Below are 17,138 nucleotides of genomic sequence, written 5' to 3' on the forward strand. Positions count from 1 at the left end.
ATGTAAATCATACGGCCCGAGAGAGCTCGATCAAACGTCTACAAGTACCATATAGACGAGCGATGTGTAATTTGTCGGTAGTTCGACAAAAAAATCATGAAACGCAAATAACATTAGCGCGCGTATGCATACAACATGCACCATGCGCGAACAGCAACAACACGGCAGCCTCTCGCGATATGATTTATACAATGGATCTGCGTTGGTTATTTGCATACGTGTACGCACTGGAGCAAGCACGATACCCAAGCGTACCTAATGCAGTTCGACTTTCTTTCTGGGAAACGCCGTATTGGGAAAAACTCGTACTAATGGGCCGCCAACATTATAAACATACAATGACCGCGATTCCCATTTGAAATTATAATTCTTCATTATTATACTTTTCTTGAGTTGCAGCGCGCCGAAGGATGTCGCATATTACGCACGGGGGTATCTACGCATTTATATTATTACATCTATAAAATGTCGCGCATTGTATTACTCCGATGAATTTGCATTTAATGTAATAGACGACCGCGTGTGAAACGTATTGTATTTTTAAGCACGATCGAGCACGAGTGGAGGTCGAACATCCTAAGGATTAAAAATCGTTAAGCCACGAGGTAAACGATTTTTTATTTATAAAATACTAGGCCAAAAGCCCTCGAGCACTTTTCTCACGTTATCGAGCTAAGATTTTTATTGAATCTCATGATAACAATGCGGTTTCGAGAATGCACGAAACTATTTATGGATGAATATCGAAGCATTAAAAACTCGAGTATACAATCGACGATCGCATTGCAATCCCCCCCCTTCCTTCAACTCACGTGATAAAGATTTCGAATCGTTTTCATTCGCATACGAGATGCGTACGCATCGATTACCGCGCGCAAAAAGCCCTTTTTATGGCGCTCCACGCGCGGTGCGATACATCGCGTCGAGCTTTCACTTGCTCGACGCGAGTGCAACAAAACACACACACACACACACACACACACACGGCCAAGGAGGAGCCACGCGGCGGCAAAAACACAGCAAGAAAAAGGAGGATAGAGAATAAAAAAAAAAAAAAAGAAGAAACGACGAACTGGAAGACTTTGCCCGCGCGAGAAGATAGTATCGTCTTTCGCGTTGCTCAAGTATATATCCGCGCGCGTGAAGCGCAGATAGCAGTAAGCAGTAGGCAGCAGTTGTAGTAGTAGTACATTTTCTATATATATATAGGTATAGATTCACAATCCTGACCTACTTGCCGCCTCGGCCGAGACTATGCCTAGTGCTGCAGACTGTATAGCAGTAGTAGTAGACCGAGAGAGAGAGATACCGAGAGAAGCTCGCGCGCCCGCGTATAATATACACCTAATGTACGCGTTAGCTTTATCATTTTTTTCTACTTCTTTTTTTTTTAGTTATTTTCTCGAGAAGGTATAAGAAGAATTTCAAACATTTTTTTTGCACACACGTCAGTTTCTCATCTTGGAAAATCAATGATACTCGTTATCTTTCCACGTGCACACTCATGTCTCTTTCCGTTCGCTCCCGCGAGCTTGATTCGCTACTGTATAACTATAATATCGTCAGTCTCTATCTTTTTTAATTCGTCTCTAGCTCTCAGTCGAGCGTGTCGAGTGTGTATATTCTCACGTGTGGTACGTACACCAGCCCATTATTCGAAAGTGTATCATAACAGTATTTTTCGTCAGTTCAATTAAAGCTGTGCGAAATCTCTATATATATCCCTTTACACTACGTATGCGCGTGTGTATAAAGTTTACAATATGTGCAGCCTCGTCTATCTCTACACATTGTCTTCTCTCTCTCTCGAGCTTATCGTATACTTCAGCGTCGTCTTACCAGATCGTAATTAACGTTGAAGAAAAAAAAAAGGGACACATATTCTCTCGCGCGCCTATCGATCGTAATGCGCGTAAGCTCGCGTATCGCACACTGCAGTCTCGCGCCTGCATATATATATATAGCTGTAATTCAGCGAGCGAGCGAGTGAACGTACACATGTCAAAGAAAGTCCGTTAAAGTACATCCTCCTCCCGTAAAGTCAAATATAATCTCTCGCCGCGCGAGACTTTCTCCGCAATGTGCTTCGGCAGTCGCATTAGTACCTACACACACGTATAATATCGTTTGTCGAGATTTGCATCATACGATCCTACAGGTCGTCGAGCAAAAATTTTACTATTATTATATTTCGCGAGTGCCGTCCGCTGCGAAGATGCTCTCCTCTAAATTGCATATAAGTACTGCGCGCGCACATGATAATAAACGAAAGAAAGCCGCGCGTAATCTGGAGGTCATCGAGCGAAGAAGAGAGAAATTTTCCACCCAAACTGGTGACCCCGTTATGAGGTGCGCGCGCGATTTCAAACGACTTTTTTTGCGCGCCCTGCGCCTGGCTCGTCAGCCTTTGTCTCTGCTATCGGAGCTTTTTACGCATTCGATCTCGGTAATTCCTTTTTTTCATTTGGAACAGAATTCTTACAAGACGTCGCGTTCGCGAATCGCGAGCGACTTTGATACGGAGAGCAGATTTATTCTCAAAGCTGTTTAAGGAGAAATTGACGTCTGGTGCGATTGCGATGACGCGCGTATGCGATCGAGCGAAATTAAAGAGAGAGAAATGAAAAAAAAAAATCGTAATGTAACGCCGATATTAACGGCTTTCACTTTGCGCGGTGCGGTGCGTGCATTTATGTGGCAGTGCGTACACGCGCTACGTACCGGTCATAATTTAATGCACACACGACGACTTGCCAACTCTTCTCTCCTCTCTTTTTTTTTTTCAAACGCGAAATGCACGTGGATTAAAAAGAAGGGCAAAAAGCAACGAATATTATCAAAGGAAGATCGAAAGTATACAAGCTCGAGAGAAGAAGAAGAAATTAAACTTTCATTCGCCGCGTGGCGCGCAGCAGGTGGGATTGTGTGTCTGCGTGTGTTTGTGTAAGTCTACGTAAACACGCGCATCGCGTAAGTAAGTGCACGCATTTTATAATCGATCGATTTGCCTTTATAAAGGCAGCCGCGTAACAATTGGCCCGCGAGCTTGAATAATCGTGTATACGCGCGCGGCAGTCGAGAAGAGCAGCTGATCCGTGCTTCCTCGCTCGCTCGCTCGCTCCTTTTTTATCATTGCGAATGGGTATATAGGCAATACCCGCGCACCTCTACTATAGTATGGCTACTGCATCAAGATCTTTGCTGGCTTTGCGCGCTCCGTTACGCACCGGCTCCACTTGCACGGAGAATTGCGATTCTATAAGTTCGCGCATCCGTTACGCTGCGCTAGTTGTTGCTGCTGCCGCTGCTTGCTTATAATACCTGCACGCGAACATCGATTCGATGCAAATGTGTGTGTGTGTGTGTGTGTGATATGCATCGCTCTCGAGTAATTGCGAAATCGATATGCGAAATACGTATGATTGTCTCGCGCTTTCGATGATGTTTGACCGGCCGAATAGCAGAGCGCGAGAGAAAATATGTAATTTACACGTAACACAACTGCGCATCGTCCTCGCGTGTACGTGCCGAGTAAGAGGACCTTCGCAGTCCTCCGTGGACGAGTAACGCGTCTACGGCATGCTCGATATTTTTATAAAATAAAAAAACTTTATATAATATCTCGTCGCGCATTCGTCGTATAATGGAAGTCAAACTCGTGCCGATCGTTCTCTCTCTCGTCGCTGCATGGACGTCCTCGTCCTCGGCGAGATACCTGTTGCCGTCGTCCCACACGAAGGAGGTCGAGCTCGTGCGTCTGCTCGGCCGCCAGATCAAGCATCACTCGATGATCATCGTCGAGCCCAAGGACGTCGACTCGGACGATCCGCGCAGTCTCGGGCATCGTCTGTCCGAGCTCCTCATGACCAAGTACTCGACGATTTTGGCGCTCAACGACGATTACCTGCCCATCGCTTGGGTCTCGAAGCGCCATCAGCGCCAGGTGCTGAAGATCTACTTCGTCGACGTGACGAACGAGGTGGGCAGCAGGAACGCCACCGAGAGCCTGTACGTGGCGCTGGACTATCTCGAGAGGGCGTCGAGAGGACGGCCGAGGGCCAAGTGTCTCATAGTCGTGACGCGATATCCCAACGAGAATCGCCTGGAGAACGACTACAGGTCGTTCTTCGAGTACGCCTGGACGAAGAAGTTCCTCTATCTCACCGTCATCGAGGTGGTGAGATCCAGCTCCTCGCTGAAGCAACCCCTCGGTTTCGTGCTGGACGATTATCGAATCGAGTCCGTCCGCGTCCACCAGTACAATCCGTTCTTCGAGGACTACATCAAGGAGAACTACAGCGACGAGATCGAGCTTTTTAAGAGCAAGCTGCGCGACTTGAACGGCTACCGGCTCAATACGGCCTTCCTCGAGGAAATACCCATGGCGACGATCGACGAGACTTACGAGGGCGACGACGTCTGGCAGGCCGTGTCGGGCCAGGACTTCGACATATGCAAACTGATCGCGCGCAAGCTCAATTTTTCCATGGTAATGGGCGCGCTGAACTACGAGAACAAGCTGTTCAAGAGATTCGGCGAGCGCACCCACGTCAAGGACATCTTCCAAGGTCTGGAGAACGACAGTCTGGATTTCAGCATCAATCTGGGCCACGTCTTGGCCACCAACAATCTCGACAATCTCCAGGTGGAGCTCGGCGTGGCCATGTATCCGAACATGCTCGCCTTGCTGGTCAAGCAGTACGGCTCCAGTCGGGTGTTCTCCAACAGATTCGGCGCCGTGATACTCCTTTACTTGGGCGTCGCCCTCGTCACGGTGAAGATACTGCGACGTCGCGCGCACGTCATCAACTGGCTCAACGTCCTCAAGACCATGCTGGGCCAGGCCCACGTGCGCGGCGCGCGCCAGACCAGCGAGAGACTCGTCTTTCTCTGCCTGGTGCTGTTCTGCGCGCTCTTCAGCCAGAGGACGAGCAACGCCCTGCTCAACGCGTACAGATTCAAGGTCGCCTTTTCGCCGATGAGGGACCTCGACGACTTCGTCCGGGCCAACGTGAGCCCGCGCATCACCCAGTTCACGCTCGCAGCCATGCGCAACCTCAACAGCAGCCAGCTGAACCTGATCGCGTCGCGCTCCACGAGCCTCGAGAATTATCCGGACCTCGAGAACTGCGTCGACGACCTGCTGGACGCAAGGAAGAGGGTCAACGCCTGCGAGTCTCTGTACTTCGTCGGCCAGATCATCGTCAAGGAGCTCGAGTCTCTCGAGCCCAAGATGACCTCCAAGACCCTGAAACTGGTCAGCCCGCTGGTCTGGTCCTGGGAATCCCTCGCCTTCTCGCCCATCTCGCCCTACATACGCAAGTTCAACGGGGTCGTGCGTCGCATCATCGATTCCGGCGTCATGCGCTTCATGTACTTCCGCTCGAGGAGCAACTACCTGCTCAAGATCAAGGAGAAGTTCCAGAGGGTCGCGCCGGAGCAGAGCAAGAGCGAGATCTATCTGCTGGAGCGTAGGCTGTCGCGAGGAATCAAGCTGGTGATGCAGATCTACGTCGCGGGTTTGGGCGTCGGTGTGCTGGTTTTTCTGCTCGAAATGATGGGCAATTTTGCTCGCGTGCACGGATTCTACAAGAGGATACCGCGAAATTTGCGCGTTTGAGTCGAAATTTTGCATTTTTTTTCTGTTTTTTTTTTTTTTTTTTTTGAATAGATATCGTGAAAGTTCGACCGATCGAAAGCTACGTTAAATTTTAAACATATCGCATGCATTTTATAAAACCACGCGTCGTTTCACGGTCGAGCAGTTTTTCGATAGCTGCAGATCTCGTTACATATAGTTTATGTATGTATTAACGATCCTCGCGGTATAAATAATTCTTCTAATTAGCGGCTAATATCGCCTATAAGTCGTATACGGACTTGGCGTTCGAACACGCGAAACCACTCCTCTGCGTATACAGGTACACGCTTAATTTGCAAAAAATGCATTTTGCATGCATTCCGCGAGATAATGTAACAAAACTGTACGCCGTGATAATTGAGATCGATGCACGCATACGCGCACACAAACACGATTTTACCGCACGGCGCGCTAATCATCATCGTCGTTCGCTCGGCAAGATATATTACGATACGTAAATATACATAGGTATATATAATAATATCTCAATCGAAAAATTATCCCGATCCGGCGAGCGCGCGATGAATTATTTATTATTATATTGCCGTGTAATCGTCATAATACAACAGCAGAAGAAACTTTCGCTCACGTGTATAGCTCGAGATATATTATTACACACTCGTAACGCCAATCGCTAAAACTCCCTTTTGTATCCATAAGGATTATGCATCGTAGTCAACGTTCATTATCCTTCGATTATAAAATACTTTTATCGGTCGAAAAAAATAAGCAAAGACGAAGGGAAAAAATAGCGCGTCTTGCGGGTCGTAATTTTCCGGGGCTTAAAAATATATAAAAGAAAGGAAAAGTTTAGAAAGCGTCGCGCGTACGTATGCATACAGAGCCGCCAATTTGCGTATTATAATATGCATGCGCGATTTATGCGCGTATAACAACATATATGCGCGCGCGCGCGCACATACGTCTACGTTTATTTGAATAAGATTGCGCGGCCGAGTTCGTTCACCGCCGCCTCGTCGCGCATCTCTTCTCGACGGTCGTCGAGAGAGAGAGAGAACGAGACACGCGTCTTTAAGCAAAGATAATGCATAATAATGACCCATTGAAAAGTATAATGATGCCGCTCGCTCGCGCGGGAGCTTAAAATAGCCGAAATTAAAGTACGCGCCTGCTTCGAAAATTTCACCAGCTCGCGAGAGACCGTATTCTACATCGACTTTGAAACCCGAGTACTGCTTCTTTTTTTTCGTTCAGTCACTATTGATTCGCGACGTGGGGCTAACGATGGTAGTTTGTGAGCTTAATTAAAAGGCGCACGCACCGTCGTGTTTACAACGTTTTACCACATAATATATATACAATATGACAATCTCCTCGGGCTCGCGGGTGTATTTACCCGCAAGTACTACTACACATACTATAAAGGTGTTCGCAGCAATTATATTTCGACTCGCCGTATGAATTTTAATTGACCGATAAATTAAGCAATTCGCTTCGCTGAAACTATGCGCAAGCGGAGCTTTTTTCTTCTTTTTAATATTCGTCTAATTAAATAATGACCGCTTCCGTAATATTAACTCTGCGTATATATCAGTCAAATTGCCGCACACACATATGTATTTTGCCAATGTATATTTGCACGGAAAAATGATCCATAATAAAATGTTCGCAGCGACTCCGTTCGGAATAACTGCAAGGAAAATGTATAACGATTTTTTAATATACTTTTACTTTTCCCGTGTGTACGATTGGCTGGTTGAAAAATGCACTTATTTTTTTTTCTTTTCTCAAACGTTAAGCACACACACGGACACTTTCGAGCCGTGCCACCGAAGTATTTATTAGCGCGCTACACGAGTGTGGACTAAAACAAATTATTGGGGAAGCTCGAGCAACAACAACAACAAAAAATGAAAAAAGGCATGCAAGGAAAAAATATGAGTCGTATCTTTCGACTTTCGCAGTAGTGTGTACGTCGAGAGATAAATAAGAAAAAAAAAGTAATAATAACTCGAGAAACATATATATATGTATGTGTGCAGTACGTGCAAACTTTCTCGCGCGGTGGCGGCTCGCGAGAGAGCAAATTCTTTGACTCCTTGAGCGCTGAGCAGCGCCAAAGTGAAATTATTTTTCACGCGCGCGTTCGTTGCACCCGCCCTCGCGCACACTTTATATTATTATAAAAATGCAGCTCGCTCTGCATACAGAGAGATAGAGAGAGAGAGAGAAGGCGATCGATCAATTTCACCAGCGCGGCTCGAGGAAAAATTTACATTCAATTTTCGCGTCTGCGGCGCGGCGAGCTCGAGTCATTACTTTTTATACCTCGCGACCATCGAGGATTATAGTGCAGACTCGCGAGTGCAAAGCCAAATCATATTTCGCGGCTCGCTGCGTCTTAAAATCGTTAAGCTTCGAACTTTACGAGCTCTCGATCGCCGACTAAAAATAAATAAAATGAAATTTATCGTACTCACCGCAACACGACTTGCCGAAATCCAGTCGCACCAGCTGCACCATGTACGGCTCCAGCAGATTGACGTACCACCAGGGCTTCTCCTCGGGCAGGGTCAGGGTGCAGGTCTGCGGATTGTAGGCCTGGGCGCTGCTCGCGTCCACGGCCAGCTGCGGTATACCGCTGTCGGCCTTGGACGACTGCATCGGCGCTTTTCCAGCCGCGACGTTCAGAACTGGAAGAAAAAATATGAAAAAAAAACCACATGAGTCATGGCATTGAATTCGTTAATTTTGCAGTGGCAGCCGCTGCTGCTACGACTGCGTATAACGGCTTATGTGTACACGTATAAATGTCCGCGAGTAGTGCCATTGCGTCGAATCAACGCAAGGAATGCCCCATTGTGCACCTGTTGCAGCGCTTTAACGGTGTATTACTACTACTCTCGTTTTTCGGGGCCACCACTTGGCAAAGGAATCATTAGGCATTAGCTCAGCGCGTTGCCGTGTAATCTTATCTTACGCGGCTCTCGCGCTGGAATTTACGCAAATGAGCCGCATTAAAAAACGCACGAGCCAACAAAACTATCCAACGGAAATCGCATAAATATATTTGAGCGATGCAGCGGGGCAGCAGCGTTGGCAGCAGGAACAGGAAAAAAAAACAAGAAACAAGAACAGATTTTTTTTTCTCGTAGGCAACAAAAAAAAAAAAAAAAGAAAAGAGAGTCTCGTCATTATTGTACGCATGGGCAAGGCAAAAACGAGGTTAAGAAAAAGAGACGCGCTGCGCTGCGCGACGTTAATGTCCGAGCTGCGACGAGCATAAAGCTGCGCGAGGAGAAGAGGAAGAAGAAAACGAGGACTCGATGTTGGACGTCGCACCGGCCACGAGGCAATTATTTATTATACATATTATATACACAGCTGCTCATTGCTCGTTGCACTGCGTTGCAAATTTTTACTCCCCACCCCTCCTCTTCCTTCTTAGATTTTGTTTGTCTTCTTCTCTTCGCTCTTTCGGACACGGCACGTGCGCGTATACCATATATAGCTGCTGCTGCAATTTGAATTATGACTTATTACAATGGGGCGCTCCGTAGTTCAATGCACCTTGTCTCTCGGCTCGGTATACGAGAAGCCTCATTGAATATACGACCCACTGCGTGTGATTGATTTTCTGCGTAGGATTGTCCGTACCTCAGTGTGTGTGTGTGTGTGTGTGTCACACCGTAGGTAACTGTATTCTCGAGCTTTAATTATTATCTCGAAAAATATTATACGCGTGGAGAACGATGTTGAAAAAAAAAAATAAATAAATAAAAATTTTTTTAACGGCTGCTGTATACATGATCGCTTATAATATTTATAGCTCGTCATAACTGTGTCAATAGCCGACGAGACTGTATACGCGCGCATATCTGTATATATATATATATATATGTGTACGATATATAATATAGAGTTTGATTCATTACTTCCGGCAAGCTCAGCAGTGGAGAGCGGGAGATGCACCTGTCGAAGTATACCTACATACGTATAACTTGTAGCGCATCGTGTAATTATATTACCGCGAAACTCGAGATTTTTAATTTTTTCGACTTTACGCGTTGTGTATTTTTAACAGTTCGCGTTAAACGTCGCGGACGTTGTCTCGAGAGGGTTTAATGACATTTTTCGTGGGACTATACGTGTCGTATAAAGAAGAAACGCATCGAGTTGCGAGCGAGCCACGGCGGTCGCGCGATTTCACGCTCTGAAAGTCCGCTAAAGACTTTTCCACGGTTCCGCATATAATACGCAGCGTGTCGTATACTGCAAAGCAACTTGCGTACACGTAACAGAAGACTCGGCACATTTTTAGTTGCAGTTTTGAACGCCTTCGAGACTGAATATTACCAGAATTCTTATACGAACAAAAGATATCGGGAATTCGCAAGTTTTAGGTCAAGGAGGAACGATAAATTAACGGAGTGCATTTGGAGTAGCTAATTATTCTTATAGCTTTTGTATACTAATGATTAAAATCTATTGTTAAAAAAAATCATTATCATTTGAAATAAAGCCGAGAATAATTTCAGACACCTATCAGATTCTATGAATTTTACATAGAGAAGGTGCGTACCCGTTACTGTGCCTATTGCTATTCTAAGCTCGCATTGAATTGGATAGAGCGTAAAATTAAACAGAAACATTTTTTATTAAAAAAATTCGTACCTTGTTTTTAAGAACAGTCAAATAAAAAAACAGTAATGTTAAGAGATCAGAGCTGTGAAAGAGATACATTTTTCAATGGGCCTTCGTACCATTTGAACAGAAAAGGTTTGATACTATGCGGTGGCTGGCCTTACCTCAATCCAAGAAAAAGAAAAATTATATGGTGGACCATTAATTTGGCCATATTTACGGCGTGGGTGCCAGAGGTATGAATCGGTTTATTTGCGATTGAGTCGTTAAATATAAGCGTCAAATTTTTATTCCGCCAGTTAATTTACATCATTGAAATATTCGACGACGCGCAAAAAGTGATCTACTGCACGATGGCGTTTCTGATCTCGTACTTGGCTTTCTGCGCATCGGTCAATGCCGTCGTAAACCACAACTCGGTGAGCGTAGGAACATATTATTAGCTACTATCAATGAGTGACACAGCCATTTTCAGATGAAACAAGTACTCGACTCTTTGAAAGACAATTGGAACGATCTACAGAACGACGAAGAGAGAGAGATTTTCGAGAAATACGCGAATTTCGGCAAGATCTTCAGTATCGGCCTGTCAGGTACAAATTCATCCCATTTTTACCTTGCCATCATTGAATTGCATAATTTTTCAGTTTGCTATTTTGGCAATTTATCGCTGTACTTTGTGTCACCGCTGATACCGTCGATGCTGCATTACCGCGCCACGGGCAACTGGACCACGCCCGAGAAAAACTTCCTCGAGGTCGAGTACTTCGTCGATCCGGTCAAATATTACTGGCACATTTATGTTCACGGGGCCCAAGCCGGCAGCTGGGTCGTTTGCGTGCTGACAGCCTACGACTCGTTCTTCATCGTACTGGTGCAGCACTGCTGCGGCATGTTCGCCGTTTTGGGGTATGATAAATTGAATTTGAAAAATTTGCAATTGAAGACGAGGTAAGAGGACTTTGCAGGTATAAAATTGGAAAGATGGACAAAGAAATTCATGATTATCGTCACGATCAGCATTCGGTTGTGGAAAAAATTGAGAAAATTGTGATGTATCATCTTCATTGTCTCAAGTAAGTCTAGTTTGAATATTTATCCTAAGAAGATGTCGATTAATTATGTATAAACAATAATCAAGAGGTGCTGTAGCATCTAACCAGCAAAGTATTCAAAAAATTATACATAAATAATTAAAAAAAATAATTTTTTTACTAAAAAATTATAGTTGAAAAAACAATTTAAAACAATCAGATTCGCGAAAAAAATTGAGGATGCCTTCTGCATGCAGATGATACAACAGATAATGATTAATACAATTATCATAAGCGTATGCGGATCACAGGCAATAAAACTCGCGGACGAGTCTAAGCAGGAATCATTCAGATTCGCTTATCTGGCTTGTTCGACAATTTTTCGTCTGACTATTTTTAATATTTTGGGACAAAGCGTGTACGATCAGAGCCTTCGGGTATACGACCATTTGTGAGTTTTTTTCACCCTCTTGGAAAATTTATATTCACCACTAATTCGAGGAAAATGTATGATTTTTATCAGAATATACACCAGTTGGTACGAGTATCCGACGGAGACGAGGAAATTATTCATAATCCTTTACAACAGAAGCGCCGAGCCTTGCAATCTCACGGGTGCCAAGATAATTTGCCTGAATCTTATTACTTATTCGAAGGTATTAGTATCAGTTCGATCGAATTGTTTGCAAATTAATCGATATAATAAATACTTCCAGCTAATGAAAACGGCGATGTCTTATTTCATGATGATTATCCAAACGTTATGAGATGTCTATTTCTTATGATAAAAGCTCAGGCAATTATTATTCGACATTGAGTAAGTATTCTCAAATTGGAAGCCAATTGCTCGACTTATAATTTTTATGTTATTTTTTTGCTCTTTTTTTAAGCTTTCTTACCCATTTTTTGAAGACAACAATTGTTTACATGTTCGTCATCAACTACTATTGTCATCATTTTATTTCTGATGAAGTATTTCATGTATTCATATTGAAACAGTAAACACATGATAGCATCGCCAACAGTTTATTTTCTGAGAAGTATCTCGTGTATCCACAGTAAATATATGGACACTTTCATCAAACAAATACTCGTGATTGATTTTGAAAAGTTCCTACGAGTGTTTTTTTCAGTGCACGTATAGGTAACATACTCTTGGCTCCGTCGATCGGGCGCACATGTGTGTCTCTCTCTCCCATCTCTCAAGCACAAATTGCTCGCGCGCGCGCTCCGGAATTATTAGACTAAATCGGCATGGCAACCTCGATAAAATATAAGCGTCGGTCGAAAAATAAGGTTGAAATAGAAAAGCGCAGCGCAGCAGCAGCAGCGAGAGAGAGAAAAGACAATGACCGAGTGCGCTGCGCGGCACAGATATATAAGTAACATTTTCGGCTCCAACCTAAATACTCGAAATATTCATGCGGCAAACGTCGCGCGCGCTGTACGACAATATGCATATGCATGGCATAGGTGTAAGGCTGTTTTAATACTGTACGCATTGAATATCAATGGGCCGCAGTCGTGGACTATGTGTCAGGTGCACGCGCGCAAGCCCATAAATAAGATTACGTTATGGAATCTACGATTTATTATATACATGTGCGCGGAGAGGTACTTTTAGTCGACGGCATCAACGCGTCAACTTGCTGCTGCTGCTGCGATCAGCTGCAGGTAGTAGTGCTGCACATATATGTATATACACATATATGCGACGAGTGCGCGAGTACTTACTGCCATGCGTGTACTGTATGTGCACTGCGCACTTGCGGTTGTTCGGCCGGTACCGTAACGTTAAAATGTTATTGGCGCGACCTCGAGCCGCAGCAGCACATGCAGCACTGCTGCTGCTGCTGTGGCAAAAGAGAGAGAGAGAGTAACAAGGTAAGTTTTGTATATGTATATGTACGTCTGGCGGCCTGAGGAGAGATTTCAAAGGATAATGTCAATCGATCCTCTTGCGACATTCGATGCATGCCAGTGTATATCTCTTGTTTTTTTATATACCTTTTAAAAAATATACGTTTATGCCATTTATGCAGACGCGCGTGCAACTCTCGTTCTTTAATCCTTCGCACGAAGCAACGAACGAACGCAGCTCCGAAAGATTGTTTCGGATTTCAAGGCGCGCTAATGATACGCCCGAAAAAGAAATATATGTATCGCCCGCGCGTCAGTCAAAATGCGTATATATGAAAGATGAGCCGGCCGGGCCCGCGAGCGATGGCAGCGCAAACATACATTATGACGCGCCGCCGCAGCAGCAGCCCAACCTGCTGCTAACGGCATTTACGCACGCGTATACGTATATATACATACAAAGTATCGAGTGTGCATATGTACGAACGAATTTTGATTAATCGCCTTGAAAAAAAAAGAGAGAGACGGAGGATGGAAAATTGCTCTTCTCTCTGGCCGAGTGCAGTTTTTAATTTTCAAATTTCACGTGCTTCGCTGCGTTCGTAGCCAGCGGTCGCCGATCATCGCATCGAGATATTCGGCAATTACATAATCCGCCAGACGCGATTTTATAAACGCAGCAGGTATACCGATGCACACGTTATTATTATATATTATATATCGTACGATTTATCAAGTTGAAAGATTGTGTTCGGTGCACGCCAAGCAGCGCAGAGCTGACGATGATGAACAACGCAGCAGCAGCATCAGCTCGAGAGAGCGTGATTAAGTCGTTCCGCGCGGCCGACAATTTTGTGTGTGTGTGTGGATATTACTTTTTTTCCATACGCCGCGCATACCCTCGTGTAGTGCACTGCGCTGATGATAATGTCTTGAATAATATTTAATATTATATTATTATTATTGTTGTTGTGATTATTACCCTTTACTATTTCTAAGCGCCTACTATGCACGCGAGGGCTTAATTAATTGAAAAAAGGAGAAAGAAAAAAGTATTAACTAAGGTTGGACTACCGCACCGCCTGCACATAGCTACGCAGCGCACGAATAAATGAATGAATATACAATAAAATTACGTGGTATGATTTATAATACTCGTGAGCGCGAGTCAAAATCAAGTGCACAGACGCCGAACGAGCCGCCAGCGAACGCAGTCATTAGCGAGATCGTTGCTTCACGCGCCGCGCCAAAAGAGAGCGTTATGTGCGCGCGTTGCACTGAAAGGGCTTTTTGAAATAATCGTCAAATATCTGCGATTCTTATCCCACATGCGCGCGTGAGCTGCGACACACACGCAGCAGCAGCAAAATGTTGACGACGACGACGTGTTGCAATTATTGCGTAAGATCTAGAGCTCGAAACTCTCTGCGCAGAGCCAAAGAAAGAGAGAGAAAGACTCCGAAGAGACGATTAATAGTACAAACTCGCGCGCCAGATATGCTCTTTTTATTTTATAACTAATGACGCTCTCGTGTGACGCGACCGAATGAGGCGACGAATTTCGTATGTGTATATTTTATTGTATATCCTAAGCGCCTTTTGAAAGCGACTACTCATCGTTCTTTTCACTGCTCCTCGCGAAATGACGTATTCTACTGTCCATGCGAACGCTTGAGAGATGCGATGTTGTATATTTTTATTTAAATTTTTTTTTTTTTCAATTCTTTTATATCCTAACTTTTGACGAAGGTTAGGCACGTGTGCGCATAATTCGACCACGGCCTTGTCGTTATACTTTTCCATCCTCTGTATACACAGGAATATTTCGATCCGAGAATAAGCGACGGCACGGCATAATTATTCGCTCATCGATTATTATTGTTCTCCGTATCTGCAAAAAATTAACCCACACGCTCGTAAGAATGAAAAAAAGAAAATAAGAGACGGGGGCTCAAGGTTTCGAAAGTTAATTAAAAATTTTCATTTCTTTCTGTTTTTTTTTTATTTTTTCTCAATTCGTATCGAATCGCGCTCGATGCCGCTGCTGCATCTCCCACGAATCTATCCATTCAGCGGATAGTATTATAAGCTATTACAACCGCGAGAAAACCATTTAAATGAGAGGATCGATGTTTGAAGAAAAAAAAATCGAGAAAAACACAATAACAACAACAGCAACAGAAGCAGGCAGAAGCATTAACAACAGTAGCAGCGGTGGTGGCGCGCGGTAACAGGGAAGGATGCAGGAAACTTCTCGTTGGTTAGAAAGTTACCGGACTGGATCTCTTACACGGGCATGCGGAGCGACACACACACACACATTTACAATAGTAATAGCCACGAGCGCAGTAGTAGTAATGGTCTCTGTGGCATCTCAGAGAAAGCTTGCAACTCGCACTAAATGTAAAAAAAAAGATTTAAGAAGGTAATGTATAAGGAAAATTTCCTCATAAAGGTGGATCCCTTTAAAAATCGAAAGTTTAAGTACATTTTCGATCGGACACTGGCGATAAGACGCCGATGATCTAATGGCCCCCCCTATACGTACGCGTGAGAAGAGATCTTACCTATTATCGAGAATGCAGCAGTAGAAGAATTTAGGAAATGGAGAAAATCGATTACGCGCGTATAAGCTCGGTGCGGTGGGTCAGACACGCACTGCAGCGCGCACATTTTATAACGAACTAAGCTAACCGGAAAAAGACTGCACTACTGCTGCACGCGTAATTACGATATATATTTACAATGTAGCATGTGTGTGTGTGTGCATAGGCTATTTACCAAAACAACTTTTGTGCATTACATACATATCTTAAGAGGAGGAATTGGTCTTTTAAGGTTTTTCTTTCGACGCGCGCGCGGCCGGATCGTGTCTTAAAACTTTACGCAACTCTTATACACACACCCACACACACACACACACACACACACACACACACGTGGACGATAGTATACATAGAAAGACTACGTGCACACATATATATACAAATAAAATAGCTTATACGGGCTCCGATGCATACAAGTATAAATGGACATGTGCGCGCGCGCTCGCGGAGGTATAAAATGAGCATATTCCGAGGAATTCATTGTGTAAACTGTTGCGCTCACATTCTCCGCTGAATACACCTATACCTATATGTGTGTGTATATGTGTATGTGGTGTACTGCACTTGAGCACGCACTGCAGCAGTGGCGGCGGCGGCGGCCATTGACTTTGATTTATACTCGTTCGTAATGGTACGCGCAAGCTCGAGCGCGAGTAAGCGACGCGTGCCTATATATATATACCTACGAATGTTCGCATATACGTATGGATGGTTAAAAAAAAAGGTTCGAAGGAAAATTCGCGATTTTATATACATACCGGGCTCTCGCGCGAGATACATAAAAGAGAAAATTTGATATATTTTCATATATATGCATTCCACTCGAAGAGACGTACGGGATGATATGCGCATATTATATACGATTTTACCTCAAGTGACGTATTGATTTATAGCGCGGCTCTCGTCGATACGCGCGCAAATATAAATATAATAAAAAAAAATGAACAATTGCTTAGTAAAACAACGTATATATACACACATTGAATTACTTCCCATGCGCCGTACAAGCAATCGCGAAGTAGTATACGAAGAGAGAGAGAGAGAGAGAGATGTGTAAACACACATCGTCACGATGAGCGCGCGAGGATATAGGCGCAGCAGCCACCATCCAGCCACTCTTCTCTCTCTATCATTATCGTATACAGCCGCGCGGCGTCGAATACTCGCAAGTACATTATATCCGATGGAATGCGCGCGCGTAGCTATTCGCGTACTCATAGGATATGTAATGTACGATTTTGACGTTCTTTTTTTTTCATCGTCATCGGCATCATCGTCATCTCGTACCTTGATGCGATGCGCCTCTACGCAGCAAGTATGCCGCTGCTCTATAATACGAGCCGCGGCGCATCGGCGCATCGCAGAGCGCGAGTCTCATAAAAGTGGGTCAAC

At 44.4% G+C, this 17,138-nt stretch overlaps 1 protein-coding gene across 2 annotated transcripts; it reads left to right on the forward strand.

The window, feature by feature from the left end:
• Positions 1 to 10,223: 10,223 nt before the first annotated feature.
• Positions 10,224 to 12,296, forward strand: LOC106656936. Of its 2 annotated transcripts, none has more exons than XR_002763488.1 (9): positions 10,224 to 10,482; positions 10,546 to 10,665; positions 10,722 to 10,839; positions 10,894 to 11,155; positions 11,215 to 11,322; positions 11,501 to 11,731; positions 11,804 to 11,936; positions 11,997 to 12,097; positions 12,171 to 12,296. XR_002763488.1 is itself a non-coding variant. In XM_023459527.1 (9 exons), the coding sequence occupies exons 1-8, from the start codon at positions 10,312 to 10,314 to the stop codon at positions 12,095 to 12,097; spliced, it is 1,230 nt and encodes a 409-aa protein (XP_023315295.1). In that variant the 5' UTR covers positions 10,224 to 10,311; the 3' UTR covers positions 12,171 to 12,296. The 2 variants fall into 2 exon arrangements, 1 of the variants encoding a protein (XP_023315295.1); XM_023459527.1 differs by having other exon boundaries at positions 11,501 to 11,717.
• Positions 12,297 to 17,138: the final 4,842 nt, after the last annotated feature.

This window comes from Trichogramma pretiosum, unplaced genomic scaffold, assembly GCF_000599845.2.
Source record: "Trichogramma pretiosum strain Unisexual culture from Peru unplaced genomic scaffold, Tpre_2.0 scaffold7, whole genome shotgun sequence".
Lineage (NCBI taxonomy): Eukaryota > Metazoa > Arthropoda > Insecta > Hymenoptera > Trichogrammatidae > Trichogramma > Trichogramma pretiosum.